At 32.3% G+C, this 14715-nt stretch overlaps 1 protein-coding gene across 1 annotated transcript; it reads left to right on the plus strand.

Annotated features, from left to right (window-relative positions):
- The first annotated feature begins 3897 nt into the window (after positions 1 to 3897).
- LOC124455745 (cystatin-A-like) lies at positions 3898 to 6781 on the plus strand. Its single transcript, XM_047006373.1, has 5 exons — positions 3898 to 3987; positions 4351 to 4415; positions 4692 to 4783; positions 5864 to 5965; positions 6499 to 6781. The coding sequence occupies exons 2-5, from the start codon at positions 4367 to 4369 to the stop codon at positions 6625 to 6627; spliced, it is 372 nt and encodes a 123-aa protein (XP_046862329.1). The 5' UTR covers positions 3898 to 3987; positions 4351 to 4366; the 3' UTR covers positions 6628 to 6781.
- Positions 6782 to 14715: the final 7934 nt, after the last annotated feature.

Genomic DNA, 14715 nt, shown 5'->3' on the forward strand with positions numbered 1-14715 from the left:
ATTATATTGTGATAATCGTGCAATTGCTACATATTTCATGGCACTTCATCTTATAAATGTGCAATAACTGGGAATTTATAGCCTAGTAAGCAGATTTTATGAGTAAGATTATGACGCCCTACCTGATGTACTTTTTAAAATTGTACAAAATCGCATATGTAGGTGGATGGGTAATAAGTGACTTGATGATTCCAATTTTTGTAAATGCAAGTTTGTGTTTCTGTAATGGAATTATGTTGTTTCATAGTAATTATGTTAAACATCATAACCAACACAAAAGAGCTCTTTTATAATACGTTGCAAAGATTTTGTAATTTGCAAAGGTAAATCTAAATTAAAATTTGGCTCAAAAACTTTAATTTAGATTTATTTATATGACAAAATCTTCACTTGTTATAATGCAAAATGAACCAGCATTAACATGGTATGTAGAATTTGCAATAAAGTTAGTTTCAAGAAAGCTTAGTATCGAACTTTGGCATTTCAAAAAATGCTAAACTGAAATTCATTTCGAGAAGTGCTTATCAAAGGCTAAGCAGTTTGTTTTTTGACGAATAGCTACAACTGAAGATTGCGTAAAAAACGTTAATTTTATGCGCACTTACGTAGCGGATACATGATAAGGACATTGGCACGCCATAATATTACCTTCGTCATTCATGAATTACATTCTTTTATTATTACAATGCAGTATACAACATATAAATTACGAAATCACTCATGATTTACAATCTTCTTTCGATTATGTTGTGTTTTTTTTATTCTTCTGACACATATGCAAAGTTAATGTGTTCAGAAGAACAAGATGCTTTGTTTGCGAAATTTTTTAGCGCTAATTTCCACCTAAATAAGTATAAGGCACCGAGCAGTAAAATGCAACGATGTTCGATTAATATTTACGTAGTACAATTTGCATCAATTGATGAACAAGTCCAGTTTTCGCGATGTTTGCGTGACTTTAACATCCATTTCGTATTTGCACTTTCATAGCGATAACATGAAACTCGACAAAGTCATACAGTCGTATACATGACTTTCTTATATTGTTCTAAAGCAATCCACACCTAATGCTTTCTTCAAGGACAAAAATAGTGCACTTCATTTCTTGTAAAATATTTCTTACAGAGGCAGATGTGTGCGAAATTTTCAATTTTTCTGTCGTATGTTTAGGACGAATTCACCAACACGTAGTGTATGAGTGTAGTTAGACCGGAAGTTCAGAACAGGTTGCTAAATAAACAGCGCTAGCCAAGTAATTGGCAAATACGGCAATACGGCGAATTAAATACCAATATTCTTCACATTCTATATAAACTCGATCTTACAAAATCTTCAATATGTTTGTCAACAGTGCCAGCATTAACGAAAAGCGTTGTTGTTAAAGCAACTTTTTTGGATTTCAGAATATTCTATTTCCCCTTACTTCACTCTTGCTACAAAATTCATTATACAGTTTGCACCATAATGGCGCATGCGCATTAAGACAATTCTTCAAAGAAATAGAGCTGCTGGGAGCAAAACGGGTTGAGATACATTGTTATAGCGCATCAAATTGAATTTATATATATATATATACATATATATATATATATATATATATATATAGGAAGTTTATAATTTATGATTTTCCGTATAAAACAGTGCTCGATGCCGAGAGCAGAGCGTAAATATTAGAAGCCTGTTTCGTGATTGCTCACTCTATATATTATATATTAAATCCCTGAAGAGTGAGCAATCACGAAACAGGCTTGTCGGGATGAAATTGTAGTTTTGTGAATATATATATATATATATATATATATATATATATATATATATATTAATTTGCACTAAAAGGAAAGACAATTACTGGGCATTTTGATTATACATTGAGCACAGAGAACGTTTTGTACCAAAGAGAAATGCCAAAAGAGGGAATGATTTCATTTTGGGGCATTTTGACATTAAATTATTGTTGTTATTTTTCATATGTTATTATTACAAAAGGACTTCACTATACAGGCTTTTAAAAAGTTTTTTGTACCGTATAATTTAAATTCTGTTCATCTCAAGGCCAGAGTAAAGAAAGAAACAACAGTTCCACTCTAATCGAAATTTTAAAGCGGCAAATGTCGGTGAAGTAAAATGTGTTATCTCACCAATAGGAATGTTTAAATGGCTAGCTGCAGCCTGTAATCTATTTAATGAAAAATACTGGACCAAGTTGTACAGTAAAGTATGAATGCTGACTGCTGTTTGTTCTGTGTATACTGCATACAGCAATTTAATTAACCACAAAATATCAAGCTGAGTTATACACTTCTTGCTCTTTATCCTAGCACTTGATAAAGAGCAGGAATCTCTGCAACTCACCCTGATATTTTGAATGAAAAAAATTCTCAACAAAACAGGAAGTCTTTATTTGTAACCCTCAAGGGGCTTAGACTGTTGCGCGTCGCAAAGAAAGTTTTCAAATACTTCTCGTTCAGCTTCAGTCTTCAGTAAAAAGTTTGACTGCTGACTGCTGTTTGTTCTGTGTATACTGTAACTCTGGTGAAGGGTACCTACATCCTCACCCTGTGTATCTATTTTTTGCTATGATATCAGTGAATGCTTGCCTCGTGATACATAAATGAAAAACTTTACATGGAAGTTAATGGAGAAATGACAATGATGCATGCATTACATGTTTCATTCAAATTACGAGCTAAAGGCAGTGTTTTAGTGAGACTATACTGTCCCTAGAACCTTAGTTAAAGCACGCTTTGCCTGTACGTCACGATCATTATGTGGTGGTCAATTACAAAACATTTGTTTATCAGTAATATTGATACGCATTTGTGTCAGGAAGCTGGTCATAAGACATTAATGAAAAATAAGAGTGCCGATTTTGTAAATCTTGCCCGTCGCCCAGGCAATATTCCCTTTGACTATGTCGAATAGATGCAACAACTCAAGCTTTTGAATAACGAAATTTTATTCCCTGGCAATTTTTATCTCATACATATATTGCTCACTCACTCAGACTCTCTCTTCAACTCATTTACAACAAAACATCAATCAAATTTTTTCTAAGCCTATTGGTTAACGAAATTAAAACAACTAAGGAGAATTTGTCTCTCTGTCAGTAGGACATTCAATTAACATAACTTATTCCCAACACCGACATGACTCTCTTCAATCTGCATCCAGCAATTTAATTAGTCATACAGTTCATGCTCTTTATTCTAGCACTTGATAAACTCAGCCTGATGTTTTTATGAAAAAATTCTCATCAAAACAGGAAGTCTTTATTTGTAACCCTCAAGGTGCTTAGACTGTTGGCGTCACAAAGAAAGTTTCAAATATTTCTCATTCAGCTTCAGTCTGTGATAGAAGAGCTTTATAAAAATAGCTCGTACGTATACTTTCTTTATAAAGAAATTTGGAGGATTTCATAATACATAAATGAAAAACTTTACTTGGAAGTTAATGGAGAAATGATAATGATGCAAGCATTAGATGTTTGATTCAAGTTACGCGCTAAAGGCAGTGTTTTAGTGAGACTATACTGTCCCTAGATCCTTAGTTAAAGCACGGTTTGCCTGTACGTCACGATCATTATGTTGGTGGTCAAGTAAAAAACAACATTTTATTGTTTCATCAGTAATATTGATACGCATTTGTGTCAGGAAGCTGGTCATAAGACATTTATGAAAAATAAGAGTGCCGACATGACTCTCTTGAATCTGCACCATCAATTTAATTAACCACAAAACATCAAGCTGAGTTATACAGTTCCTGCTCTTTATTCTAGCACTTCATAAACTCAGCCTGATGTTTTGCATGAAAAAAATTCTCATCAAAACAGAAAGTCTTTATTTGTAACCCTCAAGGGGCTTGGACTGCTGGCGTCACCAAGATAGTTTTCAAATATTTCTCATTCTGCTTCAGTCTGTGATAGAAGAGCTTTATATAAATAGCTCGTACGTACACTTTCTTTTTAAAGACGTTTAGAGGATTACATTGGTAAGTGCTAGAAAATTTGATACTTTTTATCAGAACATTAATTTCCACGTACGAAACCGTCAAGCAATCGCCTTTTTGCTTTGCTTCGGTAATGACTATAATAAATGGACAATCGACGATATTCTTCAACATAAACGAATGCTTCATAGAGCTTTGTATAAAACAAACTATGTATTAGATATATACTGTATAGCTATGTTGTCGGAAAAAGTATTAGCTGAAAGATCATTTATACAAAGCTTAATTCAGTGGCTTCTATTTCATGGCAATTGAAATCTTGGGTTTTAATGCGCGTATACAATTTAACTTATCAATATTTCGCTTTCCTTTCTATAATTCTCTCAAAAAAATATTTTTACATAGATTGTGATAGAGAAGTATGTTGGGTCGTATCACACAAAAGTTTGTGAGATGCGGTCAATTGAGAGGTACGTTTTTCAGACTGAATTACTTTGTTCCCAACTATTCCAGTTCTAAGAATGTGTTTTAAAAGTTTACGAATTAATAGCCACAAAAGATTTAATAAACCTCCAGTAGATGGAGTATTGATATTATTTTTAAATTGTGATTTCATAACTGTTTAAGAGATTTCGTTATCTGCGTGTGAATGTGTTCCTATGACATATGCATGGAATACGCGTATAATGTGGTTATATATATTGACATGGTTTCTAACAGTCTTAATGAACTCAACTTTTCTTTAGCGTTTTCGATATCTAAGTCAACGTTAAACATGCCTGGTGGATGGAGCGAGATCAAATATGCAACTCCTGAAACACAGGGTTTAGTTGGTCTGGTGAGAATTCGTGCTTAAATTTTGTTATCTTTTGGAAAGTTTAGCTAATGCTTTCTTCATAATAACGCAACGAAACTTTTTTAAGCCATTTATTTTACAAGAGTTAATAATTAAGGTTACACACTCAATATAAACTTTATGCGTAATGACGTCAAAAGAGTGATGCACGCAGTGCATTGTGGTCTTAGCAGTCATGCAAATATTCACATTACAATTTGGCTATACTATTTATAGTAAGTCTGTGGCTTCTCGTTTTCTTTTACGTGCTTTTAATCTGACTAAAGTACTTAAATGTATTAAAAACTCTTGCATGGGTCATCATAGTTCGGCTGTCTTAAAAAAAACGAGCAAAAGTCTAGAGAATTAAGGTGTTTGTCTGAATGAATAAGCCCTTAATAATCGAGCACGACGTCTTAAAAGAGAAATATCGGACCGAAGACATTTTTGTACTGACCGAGCCCGTAGGGCGAGGTTTATACAAAAAGACAGAGGTCCGATATTTCTCGGTAAAGTCAGCGAAAGCGAGGCTAATAAAAGGATTATTATATGGCATTGCTTGACCTGAAACAAAGATTTCTTTATTTCTCGTCCTTTCTGTTTTTTACGTGTTGGCTATAAATTTGCTTGTTTTTGTCCAAAGATAACAAATCGTTTTAAATTGTATCGTATAGATAGTTAAACTATTTTCCAAGTGTTTTTCCTTCGAATTACATTCGTCAAACATCAGCAATAAGAAGCTGCTGGCTAATATGAGGGATACTTATAATGAATTTAATATCTCATGAATCAAAAAAATTACAACTGTATGTGAGTTGGCAAGTATTGTCGATGAATTTATGCAGCAATTAGTCAATTACAACTATTTGTGAACGTATTGTGTTGTATTTCAGTTGGCAAGTGTCACAGATGAAATTACAGCAATAACAACTATCTGTTATCAATAGGCTTTATAATTTGCCTAGAATCGATTTTTTTTATAGACATCCTAATGAGAATTGTGTAAAATTTGAACAATGCATAAATATCACAACCGTATACAATTTCCAATTCTTAGTGAAATGCTTCTATATTTTTTGGCAGGTTAAATATCAAGCTGAACTAAAAGTTGATAAAACATTTACTGCATTTGAAGCAAAAACCTTTAGAACCCAGGTGGTTGCAGGAACTAACTTTGCTGTAAACGTAAGTATTGTTTTGCTTTTCTAAGAATGGCAGTTGTCGTAAAAAGTTTACTGTAACATCGCTTTTTGCCCAAATTCTTGCGTTACTGATATGTTTACTTTTTATTCGCATATTTAAAACAGTAGCTGCTGTGTGAAAACATGTGGTTGGTGTTTTGTTCGCGGTGCACCTCACATTTTTTGTTGTAGATGCCTAAAAAAGTTTACAAAATTCCTAAGAAATAACATATAATTTTGTTGATAATAATATTGTAAGATTTACATGCAGGAATCAAAACTTCTTGGCTGAATTTGTTACTGGATAGGCATCCTCAAAGAGACATGTTTATACTTATCGAAAAAGGCCAATAAGTACACACATGAAAAGACAATTTGTTTTTGCTTGTTTTACATAATCCTGTATAAATAAATATTTTTTCTTTGATTAATATTCCATATAGAATGTTCACGCGTGTATTAAAAAACAAATCGTAATCAATGTAATAATATTCAACCTAAAGAAGACATTTCACACTTTTGTTTCTTTATTTATAGGTTTTAGTTGGCCCTCGTCAATATGCTCATTTGAAAGTATTTCAACCTTTGCCTGGTGCTGATGAACCCATTGCTCTTACTGACGCCAAAGTCAATGAAAATCCTGATATAGAACCGAATAAGATTTGAGAGACGTTTTATGTATTTTTTTGAAATCTTGCAATGCAACTCAGTATATGCTTCACTTAGTGTACTTTTTTTAAATGGAAGTTTCGACTTAATTACATAAACTTCTATAGTATATGGCTAGATCAATTGGTTGAAATAAAAAGTAGGTTTAAAATTGTGAAGTAATTTTTTTTGTTTACATCCAAAACACGTTGGCAAGGATTAAAAAGTTGAAGTGATTGAGTGACTGAAAGCTTGTCAAAAAAAGATTTTCTATCTAACAAAGAACGTTTTCAAATTATATTTTTGTATTACTAAATTTAACTGAGGAAGTTTCCATTGCAAAAATTATATAGTCTGGTGTTCATTCAAGTTTTGAAAGTATAGCTGTTGATATGACCCAGAAAGAAAATTTCATTGTTGATAAGGCAGGTAGAAATCTGGGATTTTGTGTGTGTCCAGTTAAGGCTGTAATAAAATCCCGCCACTTTTAGGGTTTTGGATTCGACTTAAGATGTTGCAGTTTACGTCAAAGGAATAACGATTTTAACGTTTTACTTTGCTTGTTAACTTGATTGCGTGATCGGTTATACAATGGTGTAATTTTCAGACGGAAAGCATTTTGTGTTTCTTGAATGGTTCCTTAAAATCGTCAGTGATCCATAGTTTATCATTCTTATGGCGTTTGACCGTTTTACAAGGCATGTAAGTATTAAGGCCATATTCTAACGTTGTATGTAGAACTTTAAGTTTTTCGTCACAAAATGAAATGTGGTATAAGCTACTCCTATTAATCTTCGATAACCAGTTTCCAAGTTCATTTTTAGATGATATTTTATATTTTCTGATCCTTACATTATACGTTTCATTTCTAATGCAAAGTTCCACCGGTGTAAAAAGTATAGATTTATTTATGGTCGCTAAGTCCAATAGGTGATATGACTTTTTAAATTTGAAATAACTAAGTAACGAATGGCATCACCTCTTGTAGATTCCTTTACAAGCTGGTTAAGATTGAAATGTCGGTACAGATGAGAAAAGGAATATCTATTAAAGTCTTCAACAATTAAAATTCCAGCATTTGGGTATCTAGCAAGGGCCAAGTCCAATTTAGAAGATAAATTCTCTATCATGATATTATTCTCGTTTGTCAGTGAATGGTAAATCACACACGCAAAAAGGCAAAAATGTTAAGGGGGAGTTAAATAGGTTTTACATGCAACCACAAGAACTCATGGTAGTTATTCTGAAAGTTATCAAGTGTATAAAATGGTATATCGGACTTTATAAATGCACAAACTCCTCCTCCATTTCTGTATTGTCTGTCTCGTCAAATGAATGAAAATCCATCGATTTCCCAAACAGAATCATTAATTTGGTCAGATAACCAAGTTTTCGTAATTAAAGCACATGAAATCTGATTAGATTGCTGAACAATGGATGAATCCTCAATCTTAGGAAGGAGTGATCTTACATTAGAGAGGAAAATAATTGGAAGTTTGCTCCTCTGTGCTTTGGTTTTAATTAGTTTAATTTTCAGCAAATTATGCTGGTTATGGCGGATTTCTAAGGTTCGTTTAAGATTTAAGTTGTTAGAGCTACTAGGGAAGAATTGGAATCTAGTAGGGGTTTCTTTATATATGCTTGTATTATGATGTTGTGTTGGTGTTAGTAGGATCTGGTTATATGGTAGTGGTTTCATTATACATGCTTGTATTATAATGTTGTGTTGGTGTTAATAGGATCTGGTTATGTGGTAGTGGTTTCTTTATACATGCTTGTATTATGATGTTGTGTTGGTGTTAATAGGATCTGGTTATGTGGTAGACTGTGTCGTAGTATTCTAACCATTCCCATTAGCGCTGGGGCGATGGTAGGCGATATGGTGGGAGACGATTTAGACCAGATAACTTATGGTGGTAAGGAAAAGTGTTCAAATGATGCGACTTTTACGACGGTAGTTTCATCAGCTGATGTATCTGATACGGTGGTACACTATTTTGGTGACGTTGATACTTGGGAGGGGCATGGTTTGTTGGTCTGCGGTAAAAAGGGGATTTGTTACTGCAGTAAAGTCTACTTTTCTTCTTTCTACGTTTTGTTTCCGAAACTGGCCTGGCATTCTGCATTATGTTGGCTCTGTTTAATTTTTGATATTGTCTTTGATCACTCCAAGGGAAAAGAGGTATTCTGCTAATTGTAGAAGATATATTACTTTCGGAAATACGCTCCAAAGAAAGGTCAGACTGATTTATTTGGATATTAGATGCAGATAGTTTGAATGCATTTGAAAGATGATTATTGTATATCTCTATGTGTTTGGCTTAATATTTCTAGTTTATCTACATTATGTCTGTTTTGACGCAAACTCAAGGAGACCATACACATCATATTTGACTTGACCGCCGGAAGTTTGGTGAGCAAATTTTTTATCTCTGCCTTTTTCATCCTTACTGTTTCCTGTATTTTAGTTATTTTAACAAAAATCAGGTCCACTACTAAGCACAATAAACGTGTGTTTTTGTTTAAATACTTTTTTTTCTCATTTAGAAAATGAAAAACATTTTCTAAACAGAGAAGTAAGCCTTGTTGTAAATGTTTTGTTTTGCTGTACATGTGTATGTGAATTTAAATACCATTTGTTCAAGATATTGCAATCATAAAACAATATTGCTACATTCATGACACAAAAGATCTGTGATGTATTTTAGTCTTATTTTATGGTGTTACAGAGCAGCAATAATAAGGAAACAACGGGTATGTTTTACAATTAAGTTGAATTTGAAGTGTAAATTGCTCATTTATTTAACAAATTTGCAGAAGTGGATTGAAAGTACTAATGGTGAAATTGGTAAGTGAGTGTATCATGGTAAGCATTTCCTCTGGCAAGTACCACTACAGACACCTCGGGAAAGGCCATGAAAAATACTCGCTCTTGCAAGATTAAGACAAGTAGGTATCGGCAACATGAATTGTATAAAGTTGGTTTGATTTTAAATTTTGTTTTCTATATTTTTTCTATATTTCTATATTTTCTGTATTTTCTATGTCTCTATATTTTTTCTAAATTTTTTCTATATTTCAAACTTTTGTTTTCCATTTGTTTTCTTTATTTCACTTCCACTCTTCTTTATTCAAAAATACATGGCAAATCAAAAAGAACATTTAAAGATAAAAGATATTTGCTTAACATACATATATATACATGTATTATGTATCATATTTTCCCAAATACTTATTACTCGTTGTTACATCTGCTATCACTACTCATTTTAATCATTTATTGAAGAAAAATGTCATGTGTAGCCTGCGTGGCCAGAAAGCTCTGTATGTGTGGCAAGTATGTCACATTACATATTGAAAAAAATACCACGCATACTTTTATCAATTAATTTTGTCCATCATTATCATGCATTTCCTTTTGGGAATGTGATCTTGCAAGTTTAACAGACCGGTCCACTCAAAGTATGTGCACCATCATGCACAAACGGCAAAAACGTTTTTAATTTCAAAAACTGTAATTTCATTGAAAGCTATTGAAATTTGAATATTTTGTTTCTTGTTGTTTTTCAAAGGTATAATCCTATATTGCTGTTCAATTTAGGTTTGAATGGTATTAGATTGGTACTTGGGGAGTTATTTTGTATTACGCCAAATATAGTTCATAATTGATTCAGTAATTTTTGGAATGTTCAATCATATTAAATATCAGAGTGCTATTAGATTTAATTTAAATTTGCGAAAAACATTCTTGAGCTTTTTTGTCATGTCTAAAGTTATTTATTCAATAAAAATTTCTAAACATAGTACAAAATTTGATATTTTACTTTTTACAGAAGTAGAGCATCACCACAGCCATATGTCTATTGCTTTATTCTTAAAAAAACATTTCACAGTTTGTATTTTCTACATTTGACAGCTACATATTAATTAGAAAGTTGTGCATAGAATCCAGATGGATCAACAAGAAAGTAGACGACACGACTGTCACAAGTATGATAAGCAATCGCGATTCAACAAAAACAAGTAAAAAATCATCAAAACTCAAGGTCATTAACTTTTGCATTGTATGAATGCGTGACAATAAAATATGCAATTTTGGAACCATGTTTTTGACAACAGCTCCCAGTCCCCTCTTATTCTTAATGGCTCGTATGAAATTCTCTTGCCGACGCAGACAGTCCCAGGTGGGAAAATGCGACATTGCAACATCGCATAATATATGTCTGAAACGACATTGTTAAAGACGTTGGACATGCAATATTTATGGTATTGCCCCTTATGTGCATTCCAATTACAAATTAGGCAGGCATGTTGCATATTCAAGCTTATAATGTATGGTGAAATTATAAAAAATGCTGATTGAAATTTATTGTCTGGACAAGAGTTTGCGTACAAAGTGTATGATGAGTCTTATGACAGTTTTCATAAAGGCAATTTTTGTAAATTTCTTGAAATTTTGAATGGTTTCACTATACAAAAATCTAGTTGCATTGTTTGTATTGATAATATGATAATTATGGACTGTTAACTGGAATCTTATCTGGCTGTTGCAAATAATTTCATTTATGGTCTAAGCCATCTCCTTTTTGGTCTTCCCTTGCCTCTTTTCTTGTCCCACGGGGTCCATTCAAAGACCGTGAAGAGTGGAGAAAGATGTGGAGGCCATCCGCCAGCGTGACAGGCTGATGATGATGATGATGATGATGATGGTCTAAACATGATAATAGAAGATGAATTTTTAAATGATATGGATAGTTGCAGTTTTTCTGAGTTAGTCTGCAATAAAACAAAAAAAAACGTAATCTTTGAATGGTAAACAAAAATAGTGTACACAATGAAATTGTCATAGTTCATTTTTCCTTTTGTTTCATTTGTCGAGTGTGTCACGTAAGAAATATATCTGTTTTCTTGCAAGTAGCTTAAAGGTGAAATACAATACTTAATACATCTTTTTTCCTGCATGTAATAAAAAAAATACCAGTGTCTGACCTCGATCATAAAAACATTTGATTTTTTATATATTTTTGGTTTTATTCTTTGCAAAAGTAAATATTTTGTTTATTTACGTTGTTGTCAGTATCACTTTGATAATTGGCATATATTAAAACACCTATCAACTGAAATTTCAAGAAACATTGCAAAGCATTGTGTTTCTCTTGGTGTCAGTCAATAAATGTAAATTATCTTGCTTACCAGTTTCGTGAAATGTTTCCTTTCATTGCATTATTTCGGCATCCATACACCACTCAAAGTTGCAGCGTGTTTTATCGAGATAGTTATTCGAACTTCGTTCTAAGTAGATTCGGTTTGTTGATGCCAGAACTATAAACTTTAACAGTTAGTCAAGTGGACTGCACATACTCTGATGATTTTTCTAATACATTATCATTCACGGAGCAAGCTATGGTTGAGTAGAGTGTGCGAGTTCTCAGATTGCATTATTGGCATGTTTTCTGTTTTTTTAATTTGTTCCAAATTTATTAATTCTATTACCGTCATACCTAGCGCGACCGCAGCATGCAAAAAGCAAAGTAAAAAATACAGAAACAATCACATTACAATGTGATCGAATAAATCGGTTACATGTAAACCAAGAACAACACGTAACAAGAGGTAAATTATACTATCACTTGTGGTGGGTTTATAAAAATGTTTTTACTTGCAATGAAGTCAATGGATTTTAACCATAAGATGCATAAATGAAAAATGCCTTCATATGAGGCGATATATAAGACCAAATTATTTCTTTCATCCATAAGGTATAATTGAGCATGCGCAGATTGTGAATAGATTTTGAAATTTGCAAAACCGAATAATTGTTGTATCAAAACAAAACGTTCCTTACGAAACAACTTTTTGAAAATTAAGGAAACATAAGCTATAACTGATTACTTTAATTTCAGATAAATTTCGGTACGTTTGCTTGAAGATCAATTAAACTCATAAAGTTTCATTTTATTGTGTTCTATGATAAGATTCAAAAAGCGAAGAAGAAACAAAGCTCAATATTGTATAAGGATTTTGCACAGTCTTAATAAACTAAAGATATTTTAAATGTAAAAAACATTTTCAAAACTGTGTGGAATAAATTGAAGATCTTTTTATGAAGTACACAAATAGTTATACATAAATCCAAATATCGTTTAATACGGAAAGCTGAATGGAATAGAAAATTGTTGTCCAAATTATGGGAAAACTGCCTGGTTATATAGTTTCATTTGGCAAGTGTTCATGAAAATTTGACATGTAACAAATAGCAAATAATGTTTCAAGTATAATAAATTATCAAACACAATTCTAAAATTTCAACTTTCGAAAAAAATATTTATCAAAATATATTTCAAGTAATTTTTTAACAAATCCAACCTTTACCCTAAACCTAACTCTAACCCTAACCCTTACCATAACCATAACCGTAATCTTAACCCTAACTCTGCATTGGAAAATATGAAGGGAAAATGTCTCTTTGTCTCTATGAGACGATTATTCTTGTAGGTGCAATGATCTCTGTCATTGCATGTTTAACTTTTCTAATAGATGCAACGTAATATCACTTCGTTATTACAGCTCACCTTTTATTGTAAGTAGTATTAGTCACCAACAGATAATACTAGTTATCCAGCACTTTGTTATTTCTCTATCAGATATAATCTGACCATAACACAAAACTTTGTTGAAATCTCATATGAGATTAATTTACTTTAAAATATCGAGAATTTGTTTGTAGTACGTAAATTGCGTACCTTAATAAATCCTTATCAACTGTGCCAGTGCTTCTTATGAGCATAAATACACGTCAAATGTGAGCATTACCGCAATATAGCTATGGGATATAATCTTATTAATACTACCTGTTATCTATTGTTAAATTTTACAAAAGTAGAAAATAAATGATGAATGATTTAGTTTCCACTAATAGCGATGTGATATCAAATAGTATACAACGTTAATTTTTGTAAATGTTTTTAAAAACAAGTTTTTTTGAAAGGAACCATTTCATTTGTTTTGTCCGTCGCTATATCTATTTACCTTTATCTACACAGGACACTTCAAAATTGAATCTGTAAAATATAAACATATTGAGTCATCCACAAGCAATCCACGAAGACAAGTAGACGCAAAATACTATATCGTGCCAAGTGGTTATCTTGAGATTAAATCCTTTGCGGGATACTCATTATAGAGCCTCAGTATGACTCATTCTTGATATTCATATTTTCATTCATCTTTGCTCTGATGCCATTTACAATTGAAACAAACAAACGACGAATTAATCGAATGAAGTATAATGAAGCCTATATAGCTACTCTGTCCCATATATCAACTACTTTGCTTCGTCATTTCATATACTTCGTGTTTTAATATGATACAAAACAGTGAAAGGTTTTATTGAGCTTCATTTAGGTACATTTTGTTTGGTAAAATTATATTTATAAATTTGACCGCAGTTTAATGAAACGTTTATTTACATCATTCCGAACCTTCAAAGCTTATTTGGTCAGTTTCCTGTATTATTTTAACACTAGATATTTAATTAAAGAATCTTCACTAACTTCAAAAGGTGAGGCAAATTGTAACTTGGACGGTATTTTGCTTAATTAGACTACTCGAAAGTCAAGTATTGAATATAAGCTTATTTAGGATTAAATATAACACTTGCTTTTGCCTCTAGCTGGCGAGTTTATTGGTAGTGTAGTGTGGTGCAGCCTGCATTGCAGAATGTACTTTTTCTGGAGGTATTATTGTAGTTTGTAATCAAAACTTTGAAAAACTTGCTTAACTTGGTGAATTGTTGCCAAAATTTTGATAACTATAATAATATAACAATTTAGCAATACTAAAAAGCTAATGTGGATATTTGTTATGCGCGACGAGTAGGCGTACATGTGACTAGCCCCCACACAAATGTATGGAAAACTTATATACGGCCAGAAAAATGAAATAGATCAACGAGTGTAGTTCAATATATATAACATAAATATGAAAATTTACAAAACGACTGAGATTGCAAAAATGTGGCTTGAGCTTACTTTAGTCAAATGACTACGTACCTAACCTTTTTGAATCAGGGGTGCACAAACTAAATAATGGGACGTGTTCCAAATT

This window comes from Xenia sp. Carnegie-2017, unplaced genomic scaffold (assembly GCF_021976095.1).
Source record: "Xenia sp. Carnegie-2017 unplaced genomic scaffold, XeniaSp_v1 HiC_scaffold_4, whole genome shotgun sequence".
Taxonomy (NCBI): Eukaryota; Metazoa; Cnidaria; class Anthozoa; order Malacalcyonacea; family Xeniidae; genus Xenia; species Xenia sp. Carnegie-2017.

Bases quoted from the DNA above. Each gene is read 5' to 3' on its own strand.
- LOC124455745 (XM_047006373.1), top strand. From the start codon at position 4,367: ATGTTGGGTCGTATCACACAAAAGTTTGTGAGATGCGGTCAATTGAGA. The intron at 4,416-4,691 runs GTACGTTTTTCA...ACTTTTCTTTAG, and splicing joins GAGATGCGGTCAATTGAGAG to CGTTTTCGATATCTAAGTCA. The intron at 5,966-6,498 runs GTAAGTATTGTT...CTTTATTTATAG, and splicing joins GAACTAACTTTGCTGTAAAC to GTTTTAGTTGGCCCTCGTCA.